This window comes from Gossypium hirsutum, chromosome A03 (assembly GCF_007990345.1).
Source record: "Gossypium hirsutum isolate 1008001.06 chromosome A03, Gossypium_hirsutum_v2.1, whole genome shotgun sequence".
Lineage (NCBI taxonomy): Eukaryota > Viridiplantae > Streptophyta > Magnoliopsida > Malvales > Malvaceae > Gossypium > Gossypium hirsutum.
The window spans coordinates 17,885,636-17,905,365 of NC_053426.1; the positions used below are offsets into that span (position 1 = coordinate 17,885,636).

The 19,730-nt window shown below is 35.6% G+C and overlaps 1 protein-coding gene across 2 annotated transcripts; it reads right to left on the bottom strand.

The window, feature by feature from the left end:
* Positions 1 to 3,973: 3,973 nt before the first annotated feature.
* On the bottom strand, positions 3,974 to 5,574 carry LOC107886137 (protein PHYTOCHROME KINASE SUBSTRATE 1). 2 transcript variants are annotated; one of them, XM_041096725.1, is made up of 2 exons: positions 4,434 to 5,574; positions 3,974 to 4,334 (listed from the first exon to the last, which is right to left on the bottom strand). In XM_041096725.1, coding segments are annotated over exons 1-2 (966 nt in total). In that variant the 5' UTR covers positions 5,399 to 5,574; the 3' UTR covers positions 3,974 to 4,333. The 2 variants fall into 2 exon arrangements, with proteins under 2 accessions (XP_040952659.1, XP_040952657.1); XM_041096723.1 differs by having other exon boundaries at positions 4,034 to 4,347.
* Positions 5,575 to 19,730: the final 14,156 nt, after the last annotated feature.

A 19,730-nucleotide genomic window follows, 5' to 3' on the forward strand; every position in this document is an offset into this window, starting at 1 on the left:
TTAACCAACACATAACTGCTTTGACTATCATTAACTACCTTCTCTAGCTATCCTCAATAAACTTAAATGGCCAAGATAGCACCTCGTTGCATATAAAGTATTGTATCCGCTATCTCAGTTTTAGCATCTTTTGCGATAATGACCATTAAACTGTCCTCCGCAGACAAAGCAAAATTCACATATTCTATCTTTTTTCTTTAGAGACTCTAGTTTTTTTGCATGAATTTCGATCATCTCATCACACTCTTGCTTTATAGTTATTACTTTTGATTTGTAAGACTCCTAGTAGCACGATCTTGCCTTGCTTACTCCGCCTCTGCCACATGCTTATCTATATTTTCTTTGTACGTGTTGGTCTCAACTTGTAACCTAAGTTTCTCCTTTTTCAAAACTTTATTCCTAACCTATAAATGTTTGCTCTCAGATTTAAAGGTTGCCTCTCTCCTAGCAGCTTCCATGTTCAACTTTTTGTGCAATTCAACATCTGCAGCGGACTTCTAGAATCTCGTTTTAAGCTTTAGCTTCTCCTGGTTTAGCTCAACTAACTACTTAGCAACGAACGTCTACATCTTCATTAGCCGTAAAAAAGTATAAGCTTGTTTAGCTATAAGACCCGTCCAAGCTCCTATAACTTCTATTAGAACATTAGTACAATCAGCACCTCGTATCTTTTTAGGAATCATAGTTATTATATGTGCTATTGCCTCATCAAGATTCAATGGGAGGTTATCCATTCTCAGCACATCTCTCCAAGGGAAAAATTTTACAATAGGGTTATTCTTACTGGGAATACGCCTTAACACATTTTCCCCCTTGTCAACTCCCTAGATATATCTGGAACGCTAACACGACTAGTGTAGCTAGCTTGTGCTGGTGTCTTACATCACCATTACAACAAAGATATAACTATTGTGCAATCTACACAAACTTCATTTAGGTAATAACCACAATAGATATACTAACTTACCTAGTACGGAGGTAAAGTTTGATGAAGAGTTGATAGGAAAAACACCATGCGCAACTGGTTGTGAGGCCACAGTTGTTAAAGGAGGAATATTTTGCAGAGGGTCAGCAACAATCAGAACCACAATGGTAGGAATTGAAGAACTTTATGAAATAATGGTAACATTAAAAGTTGATGCAGGGAATGACCTAGTAGGAATTTCTGACACTCACGTTTCTAGTATCAACGTATTCACTTTTACCAATGACTACATTTTTAGCAATAGTGTTTTTCTGCTTTTTTTGTTGGATTTTAACCATTGGGAATTGATAGAGGCTTTCTTTGTCCACTTCTCCTCATCATCTGACTCCTAAAAGAACCCAAGTTCTTTAGGAAATCAGGAGTAGGGGCAGTGAACGTAGTCGTAGACATAGACGTCACCAATACCTCTGTTGTGTTAGTCTCACTAATAACAATCACCTTTGTTGTGTTCATGTCACTAACAGGATTTAGCACACCTATGTTCCTAACAACTTCACTAGTAGAAACCTCCCAAATTTTAACCATTGATCCCTCTTTTGAATCACCACCTACAAAGGTAAAACAAGTAAATGTATTAAAACATTCTAAGGTCATATGCATACCAGAACTAGAATCCAAAGTAGTACTGAATCAGATGAATATTTTCATTGTAGAGTAACATATCTTCTATGTATTCCATAGCCCCAAAATATCAAGTGGAGCATTTAACACTTTTTTTGTCAAAACTAATGCCATAATAGGCGGACTAGACATCTTCTAAAGGAAGAATTGCTCACCTTTGCAATAACAAGTAAAGCCGTAAGCAAAAAGCAGAGAACCTGCACAGAAGCAAAAAAAATGAATCAGAAAAGCTATAAACTACCTTAAGTAGTACAACCAACATTTGACCTTGTACATTACCCCATATCTCATGATCCCTCGCTAGATGAACCTCTATCATACAGACAACACTTTAAAAAAAATTTCTGAAGGAGCCGACCCCCTTCAACTATAAAAGGAGCTCCAATGATATCATGGTTGCAAGTAAATGGCTTAAGGTTTGTGGATCAAGTCCTTGCATGCATAGGTGAGCTTCATAATCATTACACGTTCTATACTAACATCTCTCCATTTAGCTTTACAGGTCTTCCAATCAAAGTGCTCTAGGATCTATGAACCAAGCTCACTGAGCAGCTGCTCACGGCACACTGACTCTCGATAAAGTATCAAAGACAAACCCCCCATCAATGGGCAATACCTTTGATTGTTGAGGGATAAGTTAGCCTAACGGGCGACTCTTCAAAGATTTTTCTTGGAGTCAACCTCCCTCAACAATTCCTAATTCAAAATATACAATTTGGGTTATGGTTAAAAGTAGACATTGTATAAAAAAAATATACATATACAATTTATGCAAATATTATAGTCAAAATGAAATTAATCATTTTAAAATTCTAAAACTAACAAGTTATTTTTCGAGCCAATTTCTAATAAGTTTGTTTTGAAACTTTAATTTTCCTTTCTTTTTACATTAGTTTTTTTTTCTAAATATAATATTTTATAAACCTTTGATTGAAAAAATTTTGGCTAAAGAAAATGAAAAAACCTTAAAAAAAAACACTTTAGATTTACTCTTCTTATTAACAGTTTGACATTTCTTTCAAGCTAGATAAAAATAGTCCTCAAAGTTGATCCTTGAAATTGGAAATTAAATCCAAAGTTAAAAATTATGGCTTTCAAAAATTCAAATGTTCAATCAATGATTATATAATAAAAAATTATGAACATTTAATTTTTCTTGAGAAAAAAATATGAAAGAATTAATTGAATTTCCTTTTGATACATTGATAATAATTTTTTTTTTACAAATTGGTTAAGAGTTTATTATGTATTTTATTTATTTTTAATTATTTCTTTTAAATTTTTAAATCCATAATAAGCAAATATGTATCACTAATAATCTGATTTAGTGTCAAATTATTTATCAAATTAATTAAAAACTAAAATTATTATAGTAAGTGAAAGATTATTTTTACAAATATTAAATTATTTATATAATTTTATTGTATATTATATTTTAAAAAAGGGTTATGTATTGAAGTAGATAATTTCAACAATAAATAACACAATTAATAGATACGGAATGTCTCTGTTTTAAAATATGAAAGCTTTGGTTAGGAAATTTAATTGTAAATATGAAGGGTTAAATTTATTGAATTATTTAGAATTAAGGTCAAATTGATAAAATGTGTAAGCATTGAGAACTAAATGTGTTATTATACTACTTAAAAAAAGGTTTTTCATTATCAATTTAACGGCAAGTGACCAAAATAAGAATGAATTCAAACGTTAGTGTTTAAATTAAAAAAAATTAAAATTGAATGACCAAAATAAGAATGCAAGCATAGTTAGGTGACCATTTATATAGTTTACCCGAAATTCTACTACATGTGTATGCATATGAAAATCATAAATTTAGAACATAAGTGTGCATTTAAAAAGAAGAAATAAGAAATAATGAAATGTTATATTTGAAACTAATAATAATAACACATATGCAATATTTATGAAATTAAAATTTAAAAAAAATTAATTCAAATTGTGAGTAAAAAGAAATTTAAATAGGCAAATACATTAAATTAAAATATTAAATACACTCTAATTGTTTATCATGACATTGTCATTTTTCTTGAGTTGGTTTCAAGTTGACTTGTGGCACAAACTCAATCAATAAAATTATCAATATATGCAAATAATGCGAGTGAAACAATCTGTATAATAACATTAAAAATATTGTATAAAAAATTAAAATAAAGCTTTGATTATATAGACAATCATATAATATTAAGAAAAAAGCATAAGGTTATCAAAATTGTATATATGGTTTTGATAAGTTAACAAAATTTTTATATACCAAATATTCTTTACCTGAATACATATTAATAGTTATTATTAATAAATGTTTTTAAATTGATTTAAGATTTTAATTTTAATAAAAAAACTTAATCACTAAATAAATTAATTACATAAAACATGCATTACGACATTTTAAGCTACTCACGTAGAAGTACTGATATTTCGATTTTAATATATATATATATATATAGAAGATTACAAATGCAACATACAAAAGATGACTAAGAACATAGGAGATTTGAAGACATGATATTATATGCCACTTTTTCCGTCTTCATGTTTTAGGATCTTCAGTTTGGAACACAAACAACAAATGCCAACGCAAAGTTGTATGTTTCTAGTCTCTCAAGTGAAGCAAAGACTGCTTCTTCAAAAGCAACTTGGCTTTAATCCTGTACAGAACCTCCAAAACATAGTTGTCCCCGCTCCCCCAGTACAATTTCATTATGCCATTCTGCCAAAATTAGCTAAATAATAACGCCATGTTGGAGATTATATGCAATACCTTAGAGCAATTACATAATTAAATATGCCAATTAGGAAAGTAATTTACCATCTCTTTCTATATGCAGTACTTTCAGCCACCATGACTGCTTTGTGTCTTCGGCACCCCAATATCCCACCCGATCGGCTTCTTTGAGCCTCTTTGGTGGTGGTTTTTGATGCTGGAGCTCTAATACTTTTCGCTGATTTCGTTTCATCATTGTAACCTGAAACAACTGAGCAGTCAGCTGCAGTACTGGCAGTGACCACACTCCATTGAATGCTGGTCTCGCTTGGTGCATATGGGGTCATCATGCAGCTAGACATGCCATCAGATGCTTCACCATCGCCTAATATGTTGCCTATCTCAAAGATATCTGAGCTACCTTCACTATGTTCATCATCATCATCCCCTAGAAGCCTGCTTTTGTATATAGATGAAATGGTTGGGGCATTTGGAAAGGCATCCCATGTTAACATACACAGTTTCTTCTCAAGGTTCTTGGCTATGTCTCCTTTGTTCATACCACTGGATCCGAACACTTCCAGGGATTTTCGTGGATCGAAAATCTGGGTGTCAAACTCATCTTCCACCTTAAATTTTGCTTGAACCAGCTTCGTTCCGTCCATGTCTATAGGCCTGTGATCGACTCGAATGTGTTCTTTGCTGTAATCCTTTCCATGAACAACGTTTTGATTGAGATAAACAGATTTCCCATCTGAAGAGGACCCGCTGCTACCAAGACTGGAGAAAAAGCTCCTTCCATCGACCTTGGTTCGCCTGTTTTCGGATCGACTCCTTGTAAAATTCGGTAAGGAAACAGATTGGATGTTCCAGCTGGTTTCTGAACTTGCACAAAGAGTCATATGATGAAGATCGATTTGGTTCGAATACTTGTCATAAAGCTTGGGACACTCACCATCATCAAGCTCCATGTTGAAGTATTTTTCGGCACCGAAGACACCGATTTCACCCTCTTCGATCTCATCTCTTGGAGCAATTTCAGGCTCCGGATGCTGATTTGCAGGCTTCATAGGAAAACTCTAAACGAAAGTTTATAGGACGAGGACACACCGGATTTAACTTGGTTGATTTATGCAATTCAAGATTCGAGGAAGGACCGGCAGATCAGTTGGCATGAATTATGTATATGTAGAGGCACAGGGGCAGGGGTAGGGGTAGGGCTGCAACATTCCATGTTTTAATGAGGTGGGGCATGGATTAACAAATCATCTCGTAGATTATATATTTGAAACAATTCAATGACATGGGGGAATTATCTTTCATTTAGTTTTCGACATTATGCACCAATAGTTGATGATAATTGGTGTATATGGATGGTATGGTGACAAGTGGAACATGGCTGCAGTTTGAGGTCACCCACCAATGATTGTACTAATGCAGGCCTCTATAGATATAGAAGCGCAACTGTGTTTTCAGGGATTAAATATTTTACAGTCAAGAGCTTCCTTATTTGACTGTTTATAATTCCATCACTCCGTCGATGTTGTAAATAGGACACAGGAATATTATCCTCATCATCTGCCATTCTTGTATTCTATTTCTTTCACGTAAGAAAACTTTTTACTTCGATAAGGTCCTTCATTTCATCTACGTGCAAAGACAGAATTGTGTGATGGGTCGAAATAAAATTGGAAAAAACAAAAAAAAATTCTAGAGGTTTAAAGGGAATATATTGAATTATTACTAATTAAAAGAGACTAAAGTTATAATGGTATAATTTAACCTAGAAGCCAAGACCCATGGCCCATTGATATGCCCTTTTGTTTCATCGCGGATTGTAAAACAGTCGTCGAACAGATTGGTTAATTATTTTTATAGTTTATTTTATTATATATTGTAATTTATTTAATTTTAACATAATATGTAAAAACAACACAATGTAATATATCATAAATTTACAAAACAAGTCAAGTTGCACTAAGCCTTGAATATTTTTTGAATATAATATTTTTGTTCAAATTCTTTAAAATTTGTACAGACTTTCAAGTTTGTACATGTGTATTTAAACCATACTAACAATATTATTTGATGTATTATATACATATATGTAGAGGCCCAATTTCGCTCGAGCTCATATTCTAAACAAATAAAACAAAAATTAAACCAAAAAATAAAGTCCAAGTCAGAAAGCTATCCATTTACAATATGACCCAATGGCCCAAATAAATAAATAAAAACCCTAATGGCCCAAATGGCCCCAAAACCTAAACGTCTTCAGAAACCCTAGTCTTCTTTGTGCACCGCACCTCCTCCTCGTGCTTCCACAGCACGCACGCCGCCCAAAGCCTAGCGCCTTGGCCGTTTTGCACCAAAATGGCAAAGGTCAGCTTTTCTCTCCTCCATTGACCTCGCCAAAGCCTGCAAAAAAGAAACAAAGTAAGGAGACAGAGCACAAAAGGCAGAAATAACAGTGAAATAGTAGCAAGCTGAAGCAAAAAAACAAAAACAATATATTGTATCATTCGGCTAAAAAAGCCATGGATAATGTATCCATTGGAGGACATGAAAATTGAATGCAAAAAAAAAAAAAGAGAAGGCAATCAAAAACAACTAAATAGAAATTTTAAAGGTGAAATTTTTATTTTTCTCAAATCTATTAGAACGCATATATATAAAATAATAACAAGGCCAAAGATCTTACCGGAGATACATTGTCGTCACCGTGTTGGTCCTTTCCGCCGATTCGAGGAACCTAGGAAGGCCTCATCGGCGAAAAATGAAACCTTTCAGTTTCTATTCCCTAGGGCGAGTATCGGTTGGATTTATAGGGTTTTAAACCCTATATCTGAGTTTATTTCAAAAATGGGGTAAAAAAATTATTTTGTGAATCTCCGACCATCGTGGACGGCGGTGCTGTCGTCGGTGAACGGGGGCGGTTCGCCAGAGCTGTGACCAGCCTGAGATGGCCTTGAGAAAAAAAAAAGAAGAAAGTTTTTGTTTTTTTTTTTAAATGAAGGCTGAAAATGAATTTTTTTTAAAAAATTTTAACTTAAATAGGGTTGCGAAACGACGCCGTTTTGGGATTCAAGTTCAGACGCCAAAACGGTGTCGTTTTGCCCTCAACCTGCGCCTTGACCCGATCTTCCCAGAGGATCCACGTGTTTTTAACTTTTGGTATATTTGCGCGATCAGCCATTTCGCTTTTGCGATGCGCTTCAATTTTGTCATTTTTCACCTTTTCTGAATTTTTTAAATTTGGCCACTGATTTTTTCGTGTGCTTTAAATTAGTCCCCAGTTCATTGATCTACAGAGGAAATGACACGTGTCTTGGGGATGGGGCTAATTTCTTATTTAGTCCTCGCTTGTTTTTGCGCATTTGATTTTAATCCTTTACTTTATTTTATTGTTTAATTTATTTATTTTATTATGATTTTTACTTTAAATTTTGTTTATATTCTGATTTAGTCCCTTACTTTCGATCTTTTATATTTTATTTTTCTTTGTATTTATTCAATTGTATTTATACATCTATTCGTTTTTCTGTTTTTTTCTTTTTTTTTTCTCACTATTATTATATTATTTTATCTATTTTTATAATTTATTTATGTACTTTATTACAAAGTGTACCCGTAATTTCATTTATATTTAAATTTGATCCTTTATTTTCAATATTTTATAAAATATTTTCCTCAATATTCATTTATGTATTTATTTATTTATTTTCTTTATTATGTTTAAAAATTAGTATTGTCATTTCATGTGCATATTTTGTCATTATTATTATTTTTTTATCATTATTATTTACTTTATTATTTATTTTATTTTTCTTTGATTGTTCATATTAGTGTTAAAATAGTATATATTATGTGATTATTTTCATTACGTGCATTATGAAATGTTCTATCAATAATTTATATTATTGTCATTTATCCACGCATCATTTCATTCGTATATTATTGTTCCGTTTTCTACATCACCATTTTATCTCATTTCGTTAAAATCACGTCAAAAATCACGTTTAAACGTATTTATCTATAATAGGTCGTTTTATATTATACGTCGAATAAGAGAAATACACATCGTAAATATTACACTTGTTATTATTCAAAATTTTCAAAATAAGGCAATCTTTCGTATTTGGAGATTCGAGAAGTCATACCCTAACTTACGGGGTTTTGATTTTCCTCGTTGAACCTAAATAACCAAATATCCTTTTAGAATTAAAATACATAAGATTTCAAATAAAAATAAATAAAGGCAAGCTTATTCTCAAAGGTTCAAGGTGTCGTGTCCTAACTTACGAGATGTGACATCTTGTTATCACGAGATGAAAGGGTCTTTAACGTTTGTTTTGATTTATTCAAGCGGGTTTTAAGTAAAATTAACATTAATACAAAAAGGGATCATATTTTAAACTATCTTCAAATTTTCAACTTTTGACACTAAGACATGAATTAATCAATTAGGTACCAATTTTAGGCGTTACAAGGGTGCTAATCCTTCCTCATACGTAACCGACTCTTGAACCCATTTTTGGATTTTGTAGACCAAAAAACATTATTTTAATAAATTAGAACGATTGAATTTACGAGGTGACCCGATCACACCTCCTAAAAAAGGATTAATGGCGACTTCCATTTTCATTTTAAAATAAAAAGTTGACCATTTCAAAAATTGTTTCGACAGCTTGGCGACTCCACTGGGGATACTAAATAAGAGAGTCAAGCCACGTGTTGATTATTTCTTGTTTTTTTGTCAAAAATTGATAATTTGGTTTAAATTTACGATCCTTTCATTGCATTTCATTCTTATGGTCTGCATCATTTTGATATATTTGCTTTATTGGTTTGAGTGTTTGGATATATTCTTGCATATTGCATTACATAACCGGTCGGTTATACCCTTTTAAGTGGGAGTGAGAAACTATTCCTTCGTAAGGTCTTCACCTTCGTATAGGATAGTGGATCGCTTTCGGGATACATTCGTACCTATGTCTTCGTGAAATTTTCATCTCTATACAGCCATAGGGAAATGTATTCCCTTGAACTAAACTCGGTCCGTATGAGCCTATAATGGATGAGGATTGAGGAATTTGCTGGTTCAGGTACCCTTACTTTAGAACCAAACTGCATATAATGAGCCCTAAGAACATACCCTAGGTAGAACCGCAATGAACCCCTAGTGGCCACCCAAATAGGTGCTTTATTTATTATTTCTTGTTTGCTTTAAATTTCATTTTTGTATGAGATGTACTGACTTGTTTTGTTTTGCTTTGACTGTGATTGCATGACATTTTCATAATAAAAAATGTGTTGATTCATATTCAGTAACTAAATAGAGAGTTTGCCATGAAGAACGGATTTCTTGATAAAGTAGAAGATAATGCGGCTGTCCAAATATGGTCCGAGAAAACACAACTAGAGAAGAGTGATGTTTGACAGAGGGGTATATGTCAGAATTGTGGGATTTCACTAGTATCAGTGTGACTCAGAACAATCTTCAAAAATTGAAAGAGATCAATGGGACGAAAAAATCAAGCAGCTATTCTACTATAATTATGGTGACTTACCTTATCTTTTCGATATTAAAGTGGACAAGCACCTATTTCGAGCTCTGGCTTAGTTTTGGAATCCCGCCTACAGTTGCTTTACCTTTAGGAAGGTAGATTTGGTACCTACTGTGGAGGAGTATACAACTTTGCTTTAATGCCTGAGGATTCAAGCCAACAAAGTTTACTCTAGAACCGCCAATGTCCCAACTTTCCTAACGAAACTAACGAGCATCACGGGGATAAGTGAGCAATGGGTCACGGCCCAAATCAAGCAAAAAGGAGAAAGTAAATGTATCCCTTGGAAAAGTTTACGAGATCTAATTTTGGCGCATCTAGATACAAAGAAAAGGGTCAATATCTTCGCCTTGAGTATCTACGAGTTAGTAATCCTCCCTAAAGCACTAGGGCACATAGATGAGGCAGTTTCAGATTTGTTTGACCAGCTCGATAAAAGGGTGACACCCGTCCCAACAATCTTGGCCGAAACTTTCAAATCTTTGAATGCATGCCAGAGAGCGGGTGAAGGTAGGTTCATCGGGTGTGCACAACTTCTGTTAGTATGGTTTCATAGCCACTTATGGAAGGTAGAAAAAGTTTCTTATCAAGTATTCTCTAAGAACTACTCTCCATAGAAATAATTAGTGGCTACACCAAGGCGAGACAATATTTCGAAAGAAAAATGGATAACGATTCTCCAAAATCTCCAAGACGAAGACATTGAGTGGAGGGCTCTTTGAATGATCCCCTATGAGATTTTGTACCGGTGTGGAGACTTCGACTAGGTCCCCCTACTTGGGATATGGGGAGTTGTTGGATATGCTCATTTACTTGTGTTGAGCCAGTATAGATCAAGGCAGTTCATACCAGCAACACAAAGTTTGGCTCAGTGTGAGTTTTCATACAAGGGTGATAACTACAAGAAAAAGGTTCGATAAATATCTAATGTTTGGAACCAAACCTGCAGAATGAAGATATTTGTTGCGAGTCCTTTGACGACCCTCGAATATAGTTAGTGGTGGGGTCAAAGAGTCAATGACAACATCCGTGTATCGAATCAAAAAGTCACTCGACCATTGAAAGAACACCTGTAAGTGATTCCATCTGAGCTAGAGATCATCAAGAAAGATTTTGAAAAGAGGAATTTAGAGCTAGGAAAGAAGATAACAATTGGAGGAGGAAAAGATGCAACTAGGATTAGATGTTGATGTCCAAAAGTTAAAAGCTGAAAATTTGATAAGGAAGACTTGAACAATCTAGAAACGGATTATAAGAAGTTACGCTTGTCGATGATGACTGTCGGGCTAGGAAAAACATTAGAAAAATTACGGCAAGAGATCAAAAAAGAAAAGATTAAAGCCAATCGATGGGAAAGGAAGTTCCAAAATGCTCAAGTTCGAGAAGAGGCTCTAGAAAAGAGTTTGTCAGAAAGTCGAAGTGAAAAGATCGAATTAAAAACTTGGATGGAAGAGCTAGAAAAGTCACTTTATCAATATCGTAGTCGCAACTCTATAATTGAGCTGAAAATGAGCCTAAACAAGATTGAAGAGCTGAAAGGAAATATAGAAGAGCTCGAAACCGTATTACAAAATTGTGAACTTCGAGGTTAAACTCCTTAAAGCAAACAATGAGCATTGGAAAGAGCAACTCCACCATTCTCAAGGTCAGGTCAGGGATAGAGACCATGTCATGGATGAAGCTATATCTCAAATACGAGAGTTCGCCGATCATTTGCAAACCCTAGTAGTTCAGGCTGACGTGCTAAGCTTGAAATATGAAACAAAATCGGATCGGGGTCAAGAGTTAGCTTGGCTTTTTAGAAAGGTTAAGGCTTTGAGTATTAGGGCAAAGCCGTATATGTAATCCGTTTTATGTAAAGAAATTTGTTTTCTAGTAAAGTTGTTCTAATAGAATTGAATCAGAACCAATGCCTCTTTTTTCATTCATTCCATGCATTTGCATTACATTTCATCATATACATTAAATTTCACAAAAAGACCCTAATTAATCGAAATTATTTCAGTTGATATGAAAATCAACAAGAGCCAACCAATCGAATATCATTACAATACTCACACCAAAACCAAAGTAATAGACCAAAGATTGGAAAAGCTAGAATAGATTCAAAAAAGACATGCAAGATCAGTTGTAAGCGCAGCTACAAGAACAGTTAGCAAAAGTACAACAAGATATGAGGGATTAGATACAGGAATTCCAAAGAAGTATGATAAGTCAATTGACGCAGTTGCTGGATAGAGGACTTGAAAAAGGGAAGAGTATTGTGGTCAACTCAGGGGACGATTATAAGGATCCTATTTAGCCCCTCAAGTTTTACCTCGATAAACGCTCAGGCACAACTAGAGGTGTACCTATGAAGGGTACCGGTTACTATCAAACCCCAACAACATCAGGTTGGTACCTCGGTACCAACAAACTACCCAACGCGTTTAAGCTCTAATTCGAGGGATAATACAACCAATCTCATTGTTCCTGATCTAGATGATATGGCAGAAACAGAAAAAACAAGAATGGAACTGCCAAAAAGCAACTTGAAGATCGATGCAGATGGTTAGAAGAAAAATTCAGAGTAATGAAAAACGTTGATTATCATTGCTGAAATGATGCCAAGGACTTAAGTTTGGTCCCAAACCTAGTGCTTCTTTCAAAGTTCAAAACTCTAGAGTTTGAAAAGTATAACGGGACTAGCTGTCTTGAAGCTCACATCACAATATCCTATCGAAGGATGACAGGACACGTTAATAATGACCAGTTATTAATTCATTGCTTCCAAGACAGTCTGATAGGGTCAACAGCCAAATGGTACAACCAACTGAGCCATGCCAAAATCAATTCATGAAAAGACTTAGCACAAGCTTTTATGAAGCAATATAGTCATGTGACGGACATGACACCCGACAGAATCACGTTGCAGAATATGGAAAAGAAGTAAAGTGAGAGCTTTATGTAATATGCCCAAAGATGGAGAGAGGTGGCAACGTAAGTCTAGTCACCTTTTCTAGAAGAAGAAACTACAATACTTTTCATCAATACTTTAAAATCCCTACTCATCAACCATATATTGGGAAGCGCTACAAAGAGCTTCTTGAATATAGTAATGACCAGTGAAATGATTGAAAATACAGTGAGAAGTGGTAAGATAGACGCAGGGAAAAGTACCAAAAGATCAACCCCGAGGAAGAAGAAAAATGGGGTGAATAATGTAAGCATATATAACAAGGGTTATTCAAAACCAATCAAAGTAGACCCGCCAAGGACACTGACTACTAGCTATCAAGGCCCCCAAGGCAAGAATCCAACCCAAGGCCAAATATAGAAAGGCTCTAGTTCACACCTATCCCGATGACATATAGGAAGCTATATTAGAGTCTGTTTGATACACATGTGGTATCCTTTTTCTACTTGAAACCTATGCAACCTCCATTCCCTAAAAGGTACAACACGAATGCTCAATGCAAGTACCACACAGGAATCACGGGACACTCAATCGAGAACTGCATTGCTTTTAAAAAGTTAATTAAAAGGTTCATCAAGATGGGCATTGTGAAGTTCGATGATCCATCGGGACCTAATATGGCAGAAAATCTGTTACCCGGTCATTCTAATAAAGGGGTAAATACGATAATTGAGAGTGGAGGAAAGAGAACCAAGATGAATTTAGTGAAACTAAAAACCCCACTAAAATGGGTTTAGAAGAAAATAGTAGAGGGAAGACTAATCAAACAGGATTCAGAGGAGAAACTCGAAAAAATGAGGAACTACTGTGAGTTTCATGCTGAAGAAGGTCATAAGATCTAGGAATGAGTTAAATTCAGGGCCTTAGTGCAAAATCTGATGGATAATAAGAAACTAGAATTCTTTGAATATGCCAAAGTCTCGGAAGGAGAAGATGAGTGCGCTTCAGAAGAAGGGTCAACAGAGAAGGTTTATAAAGTCAACCACCAGTGGTTATTATTTCATGACCAAGAAGTAATGAAGTCAGAGTACAAGTTGCACCAAGGGTCATAATCTAGAAACCTGTAGCCTTTCCCTACAAGGATAGCAAGAGGGTTCCCTAGAATTATGACTGCAACGTGAAGATCCTGGAAGAAGAAAACCCGGCTAGCGCTTCAGAAGAGGGCCAAATGTAGGTTTCTACACAAGCAGTGGAAGGCATTATGACCTCGCAATTTCAAGAACTGAGCCCATTAAAGGAAAGACCCCAGTAGTTGAATATAATAAAGAAAAGATGGCTAGGCTTGAATCACCAGTTAACAAGCCAGTAACTGAGAATGAGGCTAGAGAATTCATAAAACTTTTAAAGCATAGCGAGTACAGCATTGTAGAATAGCTACACAAACAACGGGCTCGCATATTAATACTACCCTTGCTCTTGAGCTCAAAGACTCATCGTAGCACGTTGATGAAGGTACTGAATGAAACTTATGTTGTTATGAAATACGTCCGGGGGGATGGGATCTACAAAGGCTCTTCACATCACCACCCGCTGCAAAGGATATACATTGCCAGGGGTGTTAATTGATAATGGATCTACACTAAACATCTTTCCCTTATCCACATTGAAGAGGTTGCCTGTGTATAGCTCTCATATGAAGACGTGCCAAAACATAGTGAGAGTATTCGATGGTACCGAAAGGAGGATAATGGGAAGGATTGAGATACCCCTTTTGATTGGTCCAAACACGTATAAGGTAGATTTCTTGGTGATGGACATCAAACCTTCTTATAATTGCTTGTTGGGGAGGCCTTAGATTCACTCAGCTGGGGCAGTGCGATCATCACTGCACCAAAAGCTAAAGTTGGTAACTGAGGGTCAACTGGTAACGATAAACACAGAAGAAGATATTATTTCATCTGTAACCAGTGACGCGACATACATAGGGGCAGACGATGAAATGATAGAATGTTTCTTTCGATCGCTGGAATTTGTGAATGCAACCTTCATTATCGAAGGGAATAAGATCCCGACACCCAAAATCTCCAAAACTACAAGGATGGGCCTGCAACTGACGGTTGGGACAGGAGCCTTGCCGGGAAGAGGACTCAAAAAATACCTTCAGGGGAAAGTCGAAGCACCAATGCTAATGGACAAATGAGATTGCTTTGGCTTAAGATAGAAGCCAGATGCGAAGCAAAAGAAGAAAGAGCTACAGAAAAATCAAGAAAGGAGAATAGTGCGACTAAGTGGGGAAGAGGTCAAGTGGGAACAAATGACCTTTCCCTATATATCTAGAACTTTTGTGTTAGGAGGAACTATTTACCCTGAACGGAAGATGTCAAGAAAAAGCCCGCAGAAGAAATGTTGGAAAGCCTGAACATTAACGCCATATCCGAAGAAGGAATTGGGGGAGAAAATTTATCAAGCATCTGCCCCGGTGTACCTAGAAGTGTTCTGAATAATTGGATCGCGTAAGAGATTCCTGTAGTTTTTAGAGTTAATTCAGAGTAATGCTCAAAACACACTTAATACTCTAAGCCTAGGAGCAATAAGAATCCTTTTATGAAATAGATTTATGTCCAACATCTTTATTTCAATAAAATGCATGTTTGCGTACCATCTCGAGCAAATATTCTTTTATTTTCCATTTCATTCATAATCATACCATACAGATAATTATTTTTAGATTTTTTTATTCTTTGGATTTTTCTTCATCCCTATAACAGGTCTCCAAATATCAATGATATGAGCGATGCTGCTATTGACTCAGAGTCTCCTTTTGAGCAAGATATGTGTATAGAAGATTCTCAGGATTTTGAAAATAATTGAGACTGTAACCTATCTCCTAATTTGTTGGGGATGGTAGAATAAGATGAGAAACAAATTCTAGCTTAGAAAGGGTCAGTGGAAATTGTGAGCTTAGGAGAGGAAAAAAATGTGAATATTAGAGCTTACATTACCATAGAGACAAAGCGGGACCTCATTGAGTTACTCCAAGAATTCAAGAATGTTTTTGCATGGTCATACCAAGACATGCCAGGGCTAAGTACTGATATCGTGATACACCGGCTCCCCATAAGAAAATAGTGTAAGCCATTTCGAAAGAAGTTCCGAAGGATGAGGCCCGACGTTTTGTTGAAAATAAAAAAGGAGGTCAAGGAGCAATTCAATGCTGATTTCTTACAAGTGGTTAAATACTCAGAATGGGTAACCAATATCGTCCCCATCCTTAAAAAACATGGGAAATTATGAATGTGCTTAGATTATAGGGATTTGAACAAAGCCAACCAAAAGATAATTTTTCATTATCACATATCAACACCTTAGTGGACAACACGACAGGTTACTCACTGTTCTCTTTCGTGGATGGTTTTTTTTTATACAACCAGATTAAGAAGCATCCTGAAGATATGGAAAAAATGACATTCGTAATCATATGGGGAACATTTTGCTATAAAGTTATGCCATTTTGACTGAAAAACGCAGAAGCAACGTACCAAAAAGTCATGGTAACCTTGTTTCATGACATAATGCACAAAGAAATAGAAGTTTATGTTGATGATATGATCGAAAATCCAAAATAGAGAAGGAGTATGTACAAGTCTTGAGAAAATTATTCTTGAGATTGAGAAAATTTTAGCTGAAGCTCACTTTAGCAAAATATACCTTCGAGGCTAGATTGAGAAAATTGCTAGGAGTTGTAGTCTGTGAAAAGGGGATCGAGATCGACCCAGATAAAGTTAAGGCTATACAAGAGTTGCCTCCGCCGCGCACTTAAAAAAAAGTTCAAGGTTTCCTAGGAAGACTAAATTACATCACCCGGTTCCTTTCACAACTGACCAAGAAATGCAACCCCATATTCCGTCTCCTTAAGAAACACAATCTAAATGTATGGGATGAGGAGTGTCAGAAAAATTTTGACAAGGTTAAACATTATTTGTCCAATGCCCTAGTGCTGATGCCTCCTAGCCCAGATAAGCCGCTAATACTGTACTTTGCAGTATTCGGGAATTCCATAGGATGCGTGTTTGGTCAACATGATGAGTCAGGAATAAAAGAAAGAGCGATATACTATCTCAGTAAGAAATTCACTAAATGTGAGACAAGATATTTGTCAATTAAGAAGTTGTGTTGTGCCTTAATCAGTACAACCCGAAGACTGAGACAATACATGTTTTACCATACAACTTGGCTTATCTCAAAACTGGACCCTCTAAAGTGCATGGTGGAGTCGACTACTTTGAATGGAAGAATGGCCCGAAAGTAAATTCTGTTTTCTGAGTTTGATATAGTCTATATGAATCAGAAGGTTATAAAAAAGAGCGCAATAGCAGATTTTCTGGCCAGTAGAGCTCTAGAAGATTATGAGCCTTTGAATTTTGATTTCCTAAATGAAGATCTAATGTATGTTGTAACCACTGAAGAAGACTATCAAGAAGGCCATCCTTGGAAATTAAACTTCGACGGAGCCTCAAATGCTGTGGGCAATAGAATATGGGCAGTCTTAGTATCCCCAAACGGAGATCATTATCCCTTTACTAGTAAATTGGGTTTTCATTGCATGAATAATATGGCAAAATATGAAGCGTGCATCATGGGTATCCGTGCAGCCATAGAACGCAAAATCAAAGTGCTAGATGTATATGGAGATTTTGCGCTAATGATTTATCAACTTAAAGGAGAATGGGAGACAAGAGATCCCAAGTTGATCGATTATCGAAGGTTGGTTCTTGAGTTAATTAAAGAATTTGATAACATTATCTTCTGCTACCTTCTACGAGATGAAAACCAGATGGCTGACGCTTTGGCTACCTTGGCTTTGATGGTCAAAGTGAACAAACAAGAGGATGTAAATCCAATCCAAATGAGTATTTATGAGACTCTGGATCATTGTTACAACATCGAAGAATAAGAAGAAGAAGAAGAAGAAGAAGAAAAATAGGAAAAAGAAGAAGAAGAAAAGAATGATCACCCTTGGTACCACGATATACTGAGATATGTAAAGAATCGTGAATACCCTGACATACAACTGAGAATGATAAAAGGACGTTGAGAAGACTGGCCAGTGACTATATCTTAGATGTGGAGATCCTATATAAAAGAAGAAAGGATCAGGTGCTACTAAGATGTGTAGACGTTGTCAAGGCTAAGAAAATCTTGGAAGAAGTCCATGAGGGTGTCTATAGAACACATGCCAATGGTTTTACAATAGCTTAGCAAATCATGAGATTTGGGTATTATTAGTCCACCATGGAAGGAGATTGCATCAATTATGCCAAAAAAATGCCATAAGTGTCAAATTTATAGAGATAAAATTCATGTGCCTCATTCACCTTTTCATGTCATGACTTCTCCATTGCCTTTCTCTATGTGGGGCATGGATGTCGTTGGGCCGATATCGCCAAAAACTTCCAATAGGAATCGATTCATGTTTGTGGTCATCGATTACTTCACCAAGTGGGTAGAAGCCACTTCTTACGCCAATGTCACGAAATCGGCAGTTAGCAAATTCTTGAAGAAAGAGATTATATGTTGGTATGGAATGCCAGAAAGAATTATATCTGATAATACACTGAATTTGAACAATAGCACATTATCAAAAGTCTGCAGTAAATTCAAGATCAAACACCATAACTTATCACCATATCGCCCAAAAATGAATGGTGCAGTGGAGGCAGCCAATAAGAACATTAAGAAGATCGTTGGGAAAATGACTGAAACTTATAAAGGTTGGCATAAGAAGTTACCATTTGCCCTCTATGCTTATCGAACATCTGTAAGGACCTCAACCTGGGCAACGTCTTTCTCTTTGGTTTATGGAATAGAGGCGGTTTTACCCATTGAAGTCGAGATTCTTTTTCTCTGAGTTTTAGCAGAATTGAAGTTGAATGAAGCAGAATGGATCTGATATGATCAGCTAAACTTGATTGAAGAGAAAAGGTTAAAAGTCATTCATCATGGTCAGATGTACCAAAAGCAGATGATGCGAGCTTTCAACAAAAAGATTCATCCCAAAGAATTCCATAAGGGGGACTTGGTATTGAAAAAGATCCTCCCCATACAAAAAGACTACAGAGAAAAGTGGATGCCAAACTTGGAAGGACTTTATGTGGTAAAGAAGACCTTTTCTGAAAGAACGTTGATTTTTACTAAGATGGATGGCAAAAACTTGTCTAATCCTGTGAATTTAAATTTAGTCAAGAAGTATTTCACCTAAAAGAAAAAAAAGGAGAGGCTAAGGCGAAAACCCGCAAAGGGCGCCTTGAGACCAAAAGGCAATTCAAATTTTAATCAAAGGTGTGCCATATGGAAGTCCTGTCATATCAAAATTAAGAAGAAAGAGAGATGCTACATTTTGGGGCATCAACAAAGTATTCTAGATCTCCCAAGACTATGATATCTGGGGCACCTATTTTCATCTTATTTCTTGTATTTTAACAAATTTGTTATGTTGATAATCTATTTTGAGCTTTGCTCCTAATAAATTTCGAGTAAAAGGAGTTCTGCATATTGCTCTGAAAGCTTCTAAACAGTATAAGGACCTGAAACGAGACCCCTAGTCAAAACTAACCAAATTTAAGAGTTGGAAACATTTGAGAAAGAATAATCTAAATTGTGATTATTTCTTCGGGTTCTCTGTCAAAGATACCAGCTAAACAAGAAGGTAGGGTAATACGTCTGTGATAGAACCTTGGTGAACGTTAAGCAGTGTTAACCTAAGCATTAAAAATAGACCATTCTTGAAAACTGACATTCTACATTCATGCAAATATCATTCATACACATCCAGTTAGGAGTATTTGATTTATCTTGATCATGACTTCCCAATCACTAGGCATAAATAGGCACATGAAATGGATTCTATAGGTCAGTTCTCTAGAGAATGGTGTAACAAGA